Source organism: Mercenaria mercenaria, chromosome 13 (assembly GCF_021730395.1).
Source record: "Mercenaria mercenaria strain notata chromosome 13, MADL_Memer_1, whole genome shotgun sequence".
Lineage (NCBI taxonomy): Eukaryota > Metazoa > Mollusca > Bivalvia > Venerida > Veneridae > Mercenaria > Mercenaria mercenaria.
The window spans coordinates 21,650,259-21,667,066 of record NC_069373.1 but is presented as its reverse complement, the minus strand read 5'-3'; the positions used below and the strand labels follow the sequence as shown (position 1 = coordinate 21,667,066).

Below are 16,808 nucleotides of genomic sequence, written 5' to 3'. Positions count from 1 at the left end.
TATCTAATATAAATAAAGGGCAGATAATTCAGAATCTAGCACGGGGTACCTATGAGCTTATATATTTCCGTTTTAAACTTGATTCTCAGTCAATACACAAAATTTAAAGCAATTCTGCCTGTAGAAAATTTTTTGCCTATATACATATAGAAAACTGTCGGATATGTCTTAAATGGAGTATCACTATTCATATGTTTTCCATATATGTATATATGAATATTATATATATAAACCCTGAATAACCTGGTGTGTTGGAACATTCTTTTGTTGATGATATATGATCATTCCAAGATCCCAACAAAAGAATGTTCCAACAAACCAGGTATATATAATGGTACTTTACGGAATGAATAGAATTATGTTCCCAAATACCAGGTAAATTAAGGATTGATATATGTATATATATATATATATATATTTATGTCGGTGGATCATAGATAATTCTTGAGAATATAATGTAATAGGCTGAAAATACATCAGGCCTGACCGGGAACCTGGGACCTCTCACACCTAAGGCTGACATTACCATGTCGCTATAAAAGCTAGCGCAATAGTAAGGAAGTAAAAGTGCACCCTTAATGTAACATTGACACAATTTAGGTCATATGGCGACTTTCCAGCTTTGAACGTGGATGAGAACCTTAAGTGCCCCCTCCATGCATTATTTCATCATAAAAGTCTGTGGGGGGGGGGGGAAATTGGTGTTCTATAACCCTGTAGCGTACAGTTTATTCGATTAAATTTCGGCACATACAATTTTGTTTCTGACATGAATCGATCGAGTAGAAAAAAAATACACAGTACAGAAAAGCACGAAATGGAGCTCAGAAGCTGCCTAATATCCAACCAGAAGCTTATCAGATCATCAAAAGAAATTTTTAACTTTGCCGAGAAAATTGCCTCAGAATGCAGCTTGTTGACTAGCGATGTAAGTACCAATATCAATGATTCATGTTTGCAAACAGTGGTGAATTTCGGTCAGGCAAACTTTCGGATGAACCCAGGGAGAGAAAATACTACTGGGGCCCGAACCCCGGACCTTGTGATCCATAGGCGGTAGTCCAAATAAACGGGCGTTTTGGGACCTCGTGATATATATTGACTGCTCACGTCCAAACCACAGGCACCAGTATCGGACCTGGGACAAAGAATATGGCCTTGTTTTCATCCTAAATGAGTTCAAAATGAAAAATATATAATGAAATATGACCCCCCCCCAGCCCCCTACAAATGATACATATGTCTACTGAAGGCCAGAATCGAGCCTGCGAGCAATGGGTTCACTTCCCGAGCTGTTGTGAAATAAATTCTTTAGACAATTAAACAAACTACCTATCATTTTTCCCTGTATACATTTAGCTACAAAATGAGACCAATCCCAAGTCTCTAGCCCTCCCCGTTAATGAAATATCTATCAGAAAACGAGCGACTTTCTGTTGCAAGTTCCAGGTAGACAGAAATGTGGCACAACGAAACGGTACGAAATCACGGACTAAAAGATGTTTGTCAGCCTAGCTAGGGTCAAATTCATTTGCCATTAATAACAAGTATTACTAAATATGTAAGTCATGGCCACTCACCACCGTCAGTAGCATCTACTATACGTGGTATTTACTTTTTTATTTTTCCGTCGGTCTTTCAATTGTATTCACCGCCATTGAAACCGATACGATAATATCCGAGTAATTTCGAGTAATTTTGCACGAAACGTTGTGGTTCTGTCGGAGGTGTGCCGCTATTGGCCAGTCAGAAATTGCGTTTAAAAATACCTAATGAATTCTGTTCAATGGCGTAGCATACAGTTGAAAGACCATGGAAACATTTGAAACGCCAATATCGCGTGTTCAAGATGCAACTGACGATTGTGAGTGGCTCTAGTTTATGTATTTATTTATACTACTTACTAGTATTTTTTGTTGAATTTGAGCCGTACTCGGCGGACAACCATACTTTAGTCTATAGATGTTTACGTACTGATTTGTTGTGCCGCATTTTTATCTACCAGGGACTTTCATCAGGAAATCACTCGTTTCCTGATTGATATTTCATGAACGGGGAAGGCTAGAGACTTGGGGTCGGTCTCATTTTGTAGCTAAATGTATACAGGGAAAAATGATAGGTAGTGTGTTTAATTGTCTAAAGAATTTATTTCACAACAGCTCGGGAAGTGAACCCATTGCTCGCAGGCTCGATTCTGGAGATTCTGGCCTTCAGTAGACATATGTATCATTTGTAGGAGGGGGGGGGGGGGGGGGTCATATTTCATTACATATTTTTCATTTTGAACTCATTTGGGATGAAAACAAGGCCATATTCTTTGTCCCAGGTCCGATACTGGTGCCTGTGGCCCAAACTTATTCTGTTAGGAAATCCCCAATGAAATCTGTTGGGAACGTTTTCTGGTACATGTACAAATTTAGTATTTGTAATGATTACATGACTGATAATGAATTTATGTTGACGATAAAGCATAAACTTACCTGGCTGACATTTTATGAATGTATATTTTGTGTTTTGTTTCTGCAATTTAGTGTGATTGGCACTCTGATGTTTATTGATAATTGAAACCGGTTTCAGGGTAGATATCACCTCACACCTACAGAGGTGAAGGCCCCTGGTTCGAATCCTGGCTACTCCCATTGCGGTGTGTCCTTGGGCAAGGCACTTTATCACGATTGCCTCAGTTGTCCTAGCTGTAAATGGGTACCAGCAAATTGCTGGGGGTGAGGTATAATTGGTTTTAACTGTTCTTAATATAGGGTCGCAGAAAAGCTCTATAGAGCTTATGTTAATTGTTTCCTTTAACTTAACACCTGTCACATCATATTTTCGAAATAAAGATTTAAGTCTCTTATTTAAAAATATGAATTGAATTCAACCCATTTGAAGTTTCTACATGAATATTAATGTTTAATTTTTTAAAGCAAGTAAGTCTGACCAGTATATTACGACTTTTTTGGATATTTTAATGTCCTCGTTTTCCTAACAGTAAAATGCAGATACGAGTAAGGCTTAGAGGGATGACAACTATAAAATATCAGATCATAAAATAAGTCATCCCGATAAGCCCCCAAATGAGCAGTCAGGGGTGTAACTGTTTCAGGTTATCGCAGTTAATATAACCCATTTGAGTTATTGCTTATGATTTCATAACTTGTTTCAGTTATCATGAAATATTACAAAGCCTTCCTGTGCCAATTCCTCATTTTGAATGAGACTAATGCAATTATTTCCTGAATTCTTGAACTTTTATCTTTCCAGCTATGCAGTAAAAATTTTTTATGCAAGGCTGATAAAGTTTTACGCAAAAGTTTTAAAGCTATAAAACTCTTTAACATCCCATTATGCTTATCAGGTCATGATCAGACTAAAAGAGAATTTGATTAACCACAGTTTGCTACTATTTAATTTCACTTTAAAGGTCACTTTGTGAGAACAGCAAAAAGACTTTTTGAATAACTTACCTGAGTTAACTACATTTTATAACTAATACAGGTTATAAAATGCTTGAAAAAGTAACTGAAATATGTTACATAACTTATAACAGTTACACCCCTGACTGATGTGTAAGGCTATATTAAGGCGGACACTCAAACGGCGTTGTTAAAGGGTTAACCCAACAGCAGGGCTGTTGGAGGTGGCCTATAAACCTGCTATCACTACACTTTTCCATGTTTACTTTTCAGAGCTCTCTGGCTCTCCAGAATGACCCTCCATGTTTACCATATGAGTCTGTCAAAAATGTGGGCACTATTAGAGTAAATCCTGGGAGAGAAAATTTTTATACCAAGGTCCCTATTGGGGCTTGAACCCTGGACCTTGTGATCCGTAGGCGGACTCTAACCACGTCGTAAAAGGGTTAACCCAACAGCAAGGCTGTTGGATGTGGCCTGTAAACTTACTATCACTACAGTATTGTTGACATTTGCATCAGTCAGAATGCACTTAGTGGCCAATGCTACAACAAAAGCGGAAACGATCTACACATACACATATTGTTCTGGACAATAATGATTCTGTATGTGACCATTGACTAGCCTTACTTATTTGGCTTATCGGCATGACTAATTCTATTATCTGTTATTAGCTCACCTGTTAGACTAGCTCCTAGACTATGATATATCTTTTTAGTTTTTTATGATTGAATGTAGTGAACTGAGCCAGTCTATATCCTATGTCCAATATCATGATAATTTCAACATCAGTCCTGTGTGAAAATCTCTAAAATAGACTGGCTTTTGTCTCTATGAAATTGAATTCGTCAAAAAATGAAACAGTATAGAAATACAGTTATTATCAGTATAGTAGCTAGTCTACTCACCTGTCACATAGTGACAAGGTGAGCTTTTGTGATCGCGCAGCGTCCGTCGTCTGTGTGACCGTGCGTGCGAAAACTTTTGCTTGTGACCACTCTAGAGGTCACATTTTTCGTGGGATCTTTATGAAAGTTGGTCAGAATGTTCATCTTGATGATATCTAGGTCAAGTTCGAAACTGGGTCAACTGCGTTCAAAAACTAGGTCAGTAGGTCTAAAAATAGGAAAACCTTGTGACCTCTCTAGAGGCCATACTTTTTAATGGATCTTCATGAAAATTGGTCAGAATGTTCATCTTGATGATATCTAGGTCAAGTTTGAAACTGGGTCACGTGCCTTTAAAAACTAGTTCAGTAGGTCAAATAATAAAAAAACCTTGTGACCTCTCTAGAGGCCATATTTTCCATGGGATCTGTATGAAAGTTGGTCTGAATGTTCATCTTGATGATATCTAGGTCAAGTTCGAAACGGTCAACTGCGGTCAAAAACTAGGTCAGTAGGTCTAAAAATAGAAAAACCTTGTGACCTCTCTAGAGGCCATACTTGTGAATTGATCTTCATGAAAATTGGTCAGAATGTTCATCTTGATGATATCTAGGTCAAGTTGGAAACTGGGTCACGTGCCATCAATAACTAGGTCAGTAGGTCAAATAACAAAAAAACCTTGTGACCTCTCTAAAGGCCATAGTTTTCATGGGATCTGTATGAAATTTGGTCTGAATGTTCATCTTGATGATATCTCGATCAAGTTTGAAACTGGTTCAACTGCGGTCAAAAACTAGGTCAGTAGGTATAAAAATAGAAAAACCTTGTGACCTCTCTAGAGGCCATACTTTTCAATGGATCTTCATGAAAGTAAGTCTGAACATGTTAGTCAGAATGTTCACCTTGATGATATCTAGGTCAAGTTCGAAACTTCGTCACGTGTTGTCAATAACTAGGTCAGTAGGTCAAATAATAAAAAAACCTTGTGACCTCTCTAAAGGCCATATTTTCCATGGGATCTGTATGAAAGTTTGTCTGAATGTTCATCCTGATGATATCTAGGTCAAGTTCGAAACTGGGTCAACTGCGGTCAAAAACTAGGTCAGTAGGTCTAAAAATAGAAAAACCTTGTGACCTCTCTAGAGGCCATACTTGTGAATTGATCTTCATGAAAATTAGAATGTTCATCTTGATGATATCTAGGTCAAATTCGAAACTGGGTCATGTGCCGTCAATAACTAGGTCAGTAGGTCTAAAAATAAGAAAACCTTGTGACCTCTATAGAGGCCATACTTTTTAATGGATCTTCATGGAAGTTGGTCAGAATGTTCATCTTGATGATATCTAGGTCAAGTTTGAAACTGGATCATGTGCCTTTAAAAACTAGGTCAGTAGGTCAAATAATAAAAAAACCTTGTGACCTCTCTAGAGGCCATATTTTTCATTGGATCTGTATGAAAGTTGGTCTGAATGTTCATCTTGATGATATCTCGATCAAGATTGAAACTGGGTCAACTGCGGTCAAAAACTAGGTCAGTAGGTCTAAAAATAGAAAAACCTTGTGACCTCTCTAGAGGCCATACTTTTCAATGGATCTTCATGAAAGAAAGTCTGAACACGTAAATCAGAATGTTCACCTTGATGATATCTAGGTCAAGTTCGAAACTTGGTCACGTGTTGTCAATAACTAGGTCAGTAGGTCAAATAATAAAAAAACCTTGTGACCTCTCTAGAGGCCATATTTTTCATTGGATCTGTATGAAAGTTGGTCTGAATGTTCATCTTGATGATATCTAGGTCAAGATTGAAACTTGGTTAACTGCGGTCAAAAACTAGGTCAGTAGGTCAAATAACAAAAAAACCTTGTGACCTCTCTAAAGGCCATATTTTTCATGGAATCTGTATGAAATTCGGTCTGAATGTTCATCTTGATGATGTCTAGATCAGGTTTGAAACTGGTTCAACTGCGGTCAAAAACTAGGTCAGTAGGTCTAAAAATAGAAAAACCTTGTGACCTCTCTAGAGGCCATACTTTTCAATGGTTCTTCATGAAAGTAAGTCTGAACACGTAAATCAGAATGTTCACCTTGATGATATCTAGGTCAAGTTCGAAACTTGGTCACGTGTTGTCAATAACTAGGTCAGTAGGTCAAATAATAAAAAAACCTTATGACCTCTCTAGAGGCCATATTTTTCATAGGATCTGTATGAAAATTGGTCTGAATGTTCATCTTGATGATATCAAGGTCAAGTTCGAAACTTGGTTAACTGCGGTCTAAAACTAGGTCAGTAGATCTAAAAATAGGAAAACCTTGTGACCCCTCTAGAGGCAATACTTTTTAATGGATCTTCATGAAAATTGGTCAGAATGTTCATCTTGATGATATCTAGGTCAAGTTCGAAACTGGGTCACATGCCATCAATAACTAGGTCAGTAGGTCAAATAACAAAAAACCTTGTGACCTCTCTAAAGGCCATATTTTTCATGGGATCTGTATGAAATTTGGTCTGAATGTTCATCTTGATGATATCTCGATCAAGTTTGAAACTGGGTCAACTGCGGTCAAAAACTAGGTCAGTAGGTCTAAAAATAGAAAAACCTTGTGACCTCTCCAGAAGCCATACTTTTCAATGGATCTTCATGAAAGTAAGTCTGAACACGTAAGTCAGAATGTTCACCTTGATGATATCTAGGTCAAGTTCGAAACTTGGTCACGTGTTGTCAATAACTAGGTCAGTAGGTCAAATAATAAAAAAACCTTGTGACCACTCTAGAGGCCATATTTTTCATAGGATCTGTATGAAAGTTGGTCTGAATGTTCATCTTGATGATATCTAGGTCAAGTTCGAAACTGGGTTAACTGCGGTCAAAAACTAGGTCAGTAGATCTAAAAATAGGAAAACCTTGTGACCTCTCTAGAGGCCATACTTTTTAATGGATCTTCATGAAAATTGGTCAGAATGTTCATCTTGATGATATCTAGGTCAAGTTCGAAACTGGGTCACATGCCATCAATAACTAGGTCAGTAGGTCAAATAACAAAAAACCTTGTGACCTCTCTAAAGGCCATATTTTTCATGGGATCTGTATGAAATTTGGTCTGAACGTTCATCTTGATGATATCTCGATCAAGTTTGAAACTGGGTTAACTGCGGTCAAAAACTAGGTCAGTAGGTCTAAAAATAGAAAAACCTTGTGACCTCTCTAGAGGCCATACTTTTCAATGGATCTTCATGAAAGTAAGTCTGAACATGTAAGTCAGAATGTTCACCTTGATAATATCTAGGTCAAGTTCGAAACTTGGTCACGTGTTGTCAATAACTAGGTCAATAGGTCAAATAATAAAAAAACCTTGTGACCTCTCTAGAGGCCATATTTTCCATGGGATCTGTATGAAAATTGGTCTGAATGTTCATCTTGATAGTATCTAGGTCAAGTTCGAAACTGGGTCAACTGCGGACAAAAACTAGGTCAGTAGGTCTAAAAATAGAAAAACCTTGTGACCTCTCTAGAGTGCATACTTGTGAATGGATCTTCATGAAAATTAGTCAGAATGTTCATCTTGATGAACTCTAGGTCAAGTTCGAAACTGGGTCACATGCCATCAATAACTGGGTCAGTAGGTCAAATAACAAAAAAACCTTGTGACCTCTCTAAAGGCCATATTTTTCATGGGATCTGTATGAAAGTTGGTCTGAATGTTCATCTTGATGATATCTAGATCAGGTTTGAAACTGGGTCAACTGCGGTCAAAAACTAGGTCAGTAGGTCTAAAAATAGAAAAACGTGACCTCTCTAGAGGCCATACTTTTCAATGGATCTTCATGAAAGTAAGTCTGAACACGTAAGTCAGAATGTTCACCTTGATGATATCTAGGTCAAGTTCGAAACTTGGTCACGTGTTGTCAATAACTAGGTCAGTAGGTCAAATAATAAAATAACGTTGTGACCTCTCTAGAGGCCATATTTTTCATTGGATCTGTATGAAAGTTGGTCTGAATGTTCATCTTGATGATATCTAGGTCAAGTTTGAAACTGGGTCATGTGCCGTCAATAACTAGGTAATGTCAAATAATAAAAAACCTTGTGACCTCTCTTAGAGGCCGTATTTTTCAATGGATCTTCATGAAAATTGGTTAGAAGTTTTATCTTGATGATATCTATGTCAGGTTCAACACTGGGTCACATGAGCTGAAAAACTAGGTCACAGTGTCAAATAATAGAACAAACGATGTCATACTCAGTTTAAAACTGGGTCATGTGGGGACAGGTGAGTGATTCAGGACCATCATGGTCCTCATGTTTTATAGTTGTCATCCCTCTAAGCCTTACCTGTATCTGAATTTTACTGTTAGGAAAACGAGGACCAGAAGACATTAAGAAATAAAAAAAAGTCTTAAAATACTGGTCAAACTTAGGCCTACTTGCTCCAATAAATTGAACATTAATAGTTATGTAGAAACTTTAAATTGGTTGAATATAAGTCGTCATTAAAAAAGAGACTTTATATAATACATGTAAATCTTCGGAAATATACGTAAACAGGTGCATGGAGAAATCTACCCTGACACTGGTTTCAATACATGGTGGACTGCAGCAATTTTTTTTTGTCACTGGAAAAAGGTCTGGTACCTACTGAATTGGGAAGAATCGCGACATAGGCCTGTACTTATTATAAAATTGCCAGTAAGCAATAATTACTCACACTAAAGCTGTGAGTAAATCAATTATTCTCTAATCTCAATTATCAGAACAAAAAACAGATTCAGTATAGGTTTAGACTATGTATTTTGACAGCAAATATCTTAACATTTTTCGCAGAGTAAATACAACATTTCTATAGTGTGGATTTCCTCTTGTTGTACCTATCAGGCTTTGGCATGGATTGTAAGCTTGATTCTTTAAGATATTCTGAAACAAAACTAACACATACTTTCAATAATCGTACAAACGTGTTATTCAAAACTAAAATACTCAGCTTTCCGAAACTATTATTTAAAATTATGATTCTAAATGTATATTATTCATGTTTTTGAATCCAAATGAATAGTGTAATTAATTATTCTAAAGTCGGATCAAAATAATTCTTATTTTATAAAGCGATAAAGCTATAACTCTGATATATCCATGGTCCATTAAATAGTTTAGTTCAGCTTTAAATAAGGGAGGGTGGATGGGTCCTGATGTGTACTGCTGTCAAAATTCTAGCCTCAAGTGACGACTACACCTGTGTAACGCTTAAATACCCCCGAATTACCACTAAAACCCCGTTCTAAATTCCCGCCAACAAGATCAGTAAATTACCGTACAGTCTGATAATTTCGAAACGAGAATAATTTCACTTAATATCTGCAAAGTTAAAATTTCTTTTACATGTACAAGTCAATAAAATACCAAACCACTAGACAATTTGACCAGTTTTCTTTGGCCTTTTAGAAAATTTTTGCATGGAAATTGGGAAAATTGTCATTTTTAGCTCACATGTCACAAAGTGACAAAGTGAGCTTTTGTGATCGCACGGCGTCCGTTGTCGGTGGGTGCGTGCGTTTGTCTGTTCGTGCGTAAACTTTTGCTTGTGACTGCTCTAGAGGTCACATTTTTCATGGGATCTTTATCAAAGTTGGTCAGAATGTTCACCTTGATGATATCTAGGTCAAGTTCGAAACTGGGTCATGTATGGTCAAAAACTAGGTCAGTAGGTCTAAAAATAGAAAAAACTTGTGACCTCTCTAGAGGCCATATTTCTCAGTGGATCTTCATGAAAATTGGTCAGAATGTTTACCTTGATGATATCTAGTTCAAGTTCGAAACTGGATCATGTGCGGTCCAAAACTAGGTCAGTAGGTATAAAAATAGAAAAACCTTGTGACCTCTCTAGAGGCCATATTTTTCATGGGATCTGTATGAAAGTTGGTCTGAATATTCATCTTGATAATATCTAGGTCAAGTTTGAAACTGGGTCAACTGCGGTCAAAAAAAAGGTCTAAAAATAGAAAAACCTTTTGACCTCTCTAGAGGCCATATTTTTCATGGAATCTGTATGAAAATTGGTGAGAATGTTTACCTTGATGATATCTAGGTCAAGTTCGAAACTGGGTCACGTGCAATCAGAAACTAGGTCAGTAGGTCTAAAAATAGAAAAACGTTGTGACCTCTCTAGTGGCCATATTTTTGATGAGATCTTCATGAAAATTGGTGAGAATATACACCTTGATGATATCTAGGTCAAGTTCAAAAGTGAGTAATGTGCCTTCAAAAACTAGGTCATTAGGTCAAATAATAGAAAAACCTTGTGACCTCTCTAGAGGCCATATTTTTCAATGGATCTTCATGAAAATTGGTCAGAATTTTTATCTTGATGATATCTAGGTCAAGTTCAAAACTGGGTCACATGAGCTCAAAAACTAGGTCACTATGTCAAATGATAGAAAAAAACGACGTCATACTCAGTTCAAAACTGGGTCATATAGGGACAGGTGAGCGATTCAGGACCATCATGGTCCTCTTGTTTGATTTGGGAAAAGGTCCTTTTACTGGTACTTTATAAAGAAGGAAAAAAATCGCTGGACTGCCGATGACACTTATTTGCAGAAACAAAACACAAAATATACATTCAAAAATGTTAGTGAGGCAATTCTGTGCTTTGATGTCACTATAAGTTAATTATCAGAGATAAAATCTTTACAAATACATTGTACATGTACCAGAAAATGTTCCCAACGGATTTCATTTGGGATTTCCTAACAGAAATATGCAGAATAATTTTTGGACATGATGGGACAGCAATGGCTGAAAGTTATCACTTGGTCCCAAAACGTCCTATTATTTGGACTAACCATTGACAGTCTAGGACACAAAAGTAAATCCATTACCTGTGTACTATATGAATTGAATAAAGGTATTTAATTCTGCAGTGCTGCATTTCATGACACACTGTTCCACTCATTGTCATTTTTCAACCAGAAGAGGTATGTGCTAAATATCAGCATGCCAACAACATCCATTGAATGTATCTTTCAGTTTCTGAGTAGACTTTACATATCATCATTCATTTCTGAGAAATAAATTTGACATTTGCATCAGTCAGAAACACAGACACATAGGGCTTTGACAAGCTATATCAGTATTGGTCAGCAATTTTCTGCATATTACCATTACACAGATATATCTTACGAACATGAACAAGTTTTCTAAGTATCTGGTGGCACTTTGAAAATTCCCTTATTTACTATCAGATATACACTCAAGATTCCAAATTTCTCCTCATTGTTTATATACAGTGTGTTCAGGGCAATTTTATTTAACTTAATCCTACACAAACACACATGCTATTGGTGTCCATTGATTCAGCCCTAAAAAAATCTTTTCATCCATAATATTACTATCTGCCATGGACTAATATCAGCAAATCTCTTCGTGGTCTAGTGGTAACACGCTTGACTGTCAATCCAGAGGTACGGGGTTCGAATCCTGGTCCAGGCACTGAAAATTTCTGAGATGCTCTTTAGTGTCTCCCACCTAACTAGAGGCCTGTACTGGTTCTTCCCAGGAAAGACGGCTTTGCATGTATCGGTGCTATACACGGGGCACATTAAAGAACCAGACTGTATTCGAAAAGAGCTAGGCTAAGTTAGCCGGACACGTCTGTATCTGAAAAGTTCTCTCTGTCTGTTCTGGGGGCTTTATCTCACTCTGTCCCTCTGGTCAGATAGCTCTGTGTCTGTACTAGTAGAGGATGATTTCACGCCCTGTGTGGCTCAGTTGTTATATGTAAAGCGCCTTTGAACGTGTTTATCATGAAAAGGGCGCTATATAAATCTGATATAATAATAATATATTAATAATTTTCATCTCCTGCCAGTGATAGGGGAACCTGTAAAATTCTGTAAAATTTACACAAGAGTCACTGGTCTGTGTTCATCCCTGGTTAGAGAAATGGGCACTGTTAGTTTCCATACACTTTCATAAAGTACTTTTTGCTGTTTTTAACTTTATGGTAATAAGTGTGTCACTTACAAGGGTCAGGACTATATCTCTAAGGATAAGGTTAGAAAATCAGATAAAAGCATTTACAGATTTCAGTACCTCAGAGATCAAGGTCACAAGAAATGTTTTCATGCAGTCTTACGTATTGGACTTTGTGCCTTAGCTGTAAATTTTGAAGTATTAATGGTAATTAAATTTGTAGTGCATAATGAAAAAGTATGTTGCAGACAAGTCACAGATCATGGTCCAAATACATGTATTACGTGTCTTGTTAGCCTAGTGTTAGAGGGCCTAATTTGTTTGGGAGTTTGCTGCCTGGTCGCATCATACCAAAGACATGATAAAATGGTAAAAGTTTTCTTCTTTTATGCTCAGTACTAGAGGATAGTTCTGGTACTGTTCAGTGGCTGTAAGTTTAATGTGATTGGGTAGGGTATCATGCTACATGTCTGCAGTGTGATATGCCGGTGAGGTAGCACGATAAAGTTTTGTGCTCACTTTTACAAGTAGACACCGTCGTTTATATGACTCAACAGCATTTCTTGTTTTACAGTTGATACTAGCTGCAGTCTGGCATTGTCTGAATCAAACTCAACCAACAGAATCAAGTACTCTGAGCAATATAGCTGTTGAATCTAGTAGTGAAGAACACAGAATACAGAAGCAAGACAAAGATAGAACCAGAAAAAAGCCTGTTAGTGATTCTGAAGAAAACAGAGCATGTCAATCCACTGAAAATGCTGTCAATGAAAACAAATGTGACTTACATGCAGACAAACCAAAGGATGATAGAGAAATTAAAAAGAAGCAACCAGAGAAAGAAGCAGCTAGAAATGTTGACGCAGAGAATGATGAGAAGAAAGAGGTTTGGATTGTAGGTGAATCAGAAAGTAAAACAGATGACATTGATAAACAGCAAATTAATCAGTTAAGAAGTCACTCGGATACAGCATCAGGTGATCAGTCACAAACTATTGTTACAAATGGGCCAGATAGCCAGAATAACACTGAGGTAGACACTAAAGAAAGTAAAGGCGTTTGTGAAATCACTAATGTTCAAAATTACTCCTCTTCAGAACCAAAACTTGACAAGAATATTAAATTGCACAATAGGACAAATGTAGCAACTAAAGAAACAAATGAACAAGTTAATATAGATAAAAATGTGAATAAGTTTAATGTGACTCGTGATGAAAACAAAACAGATACACAAGACCTGTCTGTCCAAGAAAAGGTAAAATCTGTGCCTGCTGCTTCTCTCAAAGACAGTCAGTCTAAGCAAAATGAAGGGAAAGGTCAAAATGAAAAGAAAAGTATAGCAGATGTTGAAGTTATTAGCATTGATGATGAGGATTCAAATGATATTCCTGGTGGACTTGATATTGCAAGCATAACAGAGTTTGCTGTTGTTGCCCGTGATAAAAATGAAGAGATAGCAGAAGAAAAAGAGCCAGATTACTTTGACATGGACTGTGATGAAATAGATGATGATAATGATGGTGATGAGTATGAAGAGATGTTAGATTTTACTACAGATGAAACAGATAAATCAGAAAAATATAAAGAAGAAAGTAATGTAAAGACTAATACAATTCAAAAGGATGCAGATGTAACAATTATAAGTGACGATGAAGATGATTGTGAAGTGAAGGGCTCGGCTATTAATGCTTTAACAAGTCCTAGTAAATGTGAAAGTCTGAATGAAACAGGTAACAGAAGTAATACAGGTAAAAGCCAGCTAAACACCACAAGCAGTAAAAAGCAGGCAGTAAGTGAAGGTACGAGAAGAAAACAGTCCCTTACTAATGTAATGGAAGACTTAACTGGTAGTGTTGAAGAGAAAACAAAAGGAAAAGGTTTGATGGACAGATCAGGTGAAAAAGTTCATACTAGAATAATATGTCCAGCTATGGAACATTTGGACAGTATGTCTATGCCTAAAGATGAATCATCATCAGAACATGCAGGGGATAGAAATTCTTCAGTTCCGTCGGTGTCAGATAGTGATTCTACTTCTACATCTGCAGTAGCAGTGTTAGGACTAATGCCTGTTGGTGATGTACAGAAATCTGTTGACAGTGCAGCCAGCACTACTGAAGAATCATCTTTATCACAAATATTTCCAACTCTTGCTTCTAACCAATCAATTTATGTCTCCTCAAGCATGGTGCATGGATCCATTCCATCTTTACCACCAGTCCAAGATTTACACCATGTCAGTAACCTACCTGGTAACAGATTTGCTGATATTTATCAAGGCTCAGATACAGTAACATGTCCAAGTCAGGGTTCGTCTGCTACTCCAGGATCATTCCAGTTTGATCAACCAGATTTGCAGGCTCAGACTTCATATTACAGTGAAGAATATTCTTCTGTTCGGGTCAGTTGAAATATAAATGTTCTGATATTTTCCATAAAATATCAAATGTTAAATGATGTTTGTCAGTGTTTTGGTACATTTGTAACCTCAATCTTGTCTTGTAATATTTTTACTCAGTTTTAAAGGTTTGAATCTTCATGGTATTTTAGCTCATCTGAACACAAAGTGCTCAAGGTGAGCTATTGTGATACCAGTGTCAATCATTTATTGTCAACCATTTTACAGTTGATACTTTAGTTTAGAGGTCACTGTTTTACTCTAAGTCTTAATGAAACTGTGTCAAATTGTTTCCCTCAGTAAAATATTGACAAGTTCGAAACCGGGTCATTTGAAATCTGAAACTAGATCACAAGGTCAAATAATAGAAAAACTTTCTGAAAACTCTAGAGACCACATTTTCAACCTGATCTTATGAAACATTGTAAGAATGCTTGACTATAAAATCTAGGTCAGGTTTGAAACTATGTTATCTAGTTAAAAGTCTAGGTCACTTGGTCAGATCATAGAAAGAGCATTGGTAATACACTAGAAGGCACATTTTTCTGAGTTGTATGAGGTCAAAAGCTAGGTCAGTAGGATTGTTGTCTCAGCTTGGGTCAAAAACAGGGTCATCAGGTAATTTTGTGGAAAAATCTTGTTACAAACTAGAGAGCACATTTTTAGCTTGACTATTTGAAGAATAGGGGAGCTATCCTACTCGCCCTCGCGTCGGCGTGAGCGAATGTTAAAGTTTGCATACCACCCCAAATATTTTTGAAGTCCATTGAGATATTGCTTTGATATTTTGCCTACTTGTTTACCATCATGACCCCAGTCTGTAAAAAGGAGGAGGCAACTCTATCAAACATTTTGACTAAATTATGGCCCCTTTTCGACTTGGAATAAATGTTAAAGTTTGCGTACCACCCCAAATATTTTCAAAGTCCATTGAGATATTGCTTTGATATTTTGCATACTTGTTTGCCATCATGACCCCTGTCTATAGAAAGGAGGAGACAACTCTATCAAGCATTTTGACTGAATTATGGCCCCTTTTCGACTTAGAATATGCTTATTGTAATGTTATAGTTTTACTCATAGCTTATATTATACTATCAAGCACTCAGAATAGTCGAGCGCGCTGTCAACTGACAGCTCTTGTTAGCTCATCTGATTTTTTGAAAAAAAAATGACGAGTTATTTACCTCATATTCAGTAAATATTGTCAGAATGTTGATATAAAATGTAGGCAAGATTGAAACCCTTGAATGATACAGGGCCTTCTTATCCCTCTTGTTTTTTCAATGATACGGAGATAAACAAGAAAAATTCACTTTCCGTAAACAGTTGTCTCCATTATTTGATGTAGAAAGAAAAGTAAATTTTTTAAACCAATTTGATAAATGATGTTTTAGAAACTGTTCGAACATGCACAATATGACAGCATACATATTTGTTACCATGCTCTTAAAATTTTTGAAAAACTGCTTTCAGACTAACTTTCTTCAGTTGTCTCTATTTGTAGTCACCAGGTGATGAATTTAGCAGCCCGCCTAGGAAAAAACGATTACTGGATTATGATAAGAAGTGGCATATGGAACCAAAGTTTAGTCCAGAACAAGACAAGGTAATTTATTTAAGTTGAAAATATGGTTATTCGATTGTTGCTGTCTTTTGGAAGGTGGGTGGGCTGGTGGATGGATTGATAGCATTTAACTTTTTCATTTCCGGAACATTTTCTTAAAACCTCGGAGGGAAAATATAATGATTATAGGGGAATATAATTTTATCTCAAAAATGTTATGATGGATTTTCATAAATGTTCACCGTGGCTATGTGATGAAAATCAAGTATGGCCCTGGTCACTATATCCAGTTAAAGGTCACTCTTGGAGGTCAGAAGTCAAACATCTTAGCTGTTAGAAAAACTTTCATTAAACTAGCATCAGTCATTAATCTCATTTAGATAATGTGTAAAGTGCATTAGCCAGATCACTTAGTCCAAGGTCAAGGTCACACTTGTAGATAGATATTCAAATACCCTTATTTTAGACTTTTCAGTTTATTTTCAAATAACTATATTTATAAACGTGTTCAAATTGATAATACCTTGAGTATCATACATGACCCAGGATGCCAGGGTCAAGGTCATACTTAGAGGTC

The 16,808-nt window shown here is 36.7% G+C and overlaps 1 protein-coding gene across 4 annotated transcripts in view; it reads left to right on the top strand.

The window, feature by feature from the left end:
- Positions 1–762: 762 nt before the first annotated feature.
- LOC123529430 (dentin sialophosphoprotein-like) overlaps positions 763–16,808 on the top strand; it is a 36,902-nt gene continuing 20,856 nt past the window's right edge. For all 4 annotated transcript variants that reach the window (XR_006682138.2, XM_045309758.2, XM_045309756.2 and 1 more), the window contains exons 1-3: positions 763–928; positions 12,841–14,667; positions 16,172–16,273. Coding sequence is in view for 3 of the 4 variants with exons in the window: in XM_045309758.2 (XP_045165693.2) it covers positions 770–928; positions 12,841–14,667; positions 16,172–16,273 (2,088 nt within the window). In the remaining variant the exon portion in view is untranslated. The remainder of the gene's footprint in view (positions 929–12,840; positions 14,668–16,171; positions 16,274–16,808) is intronic.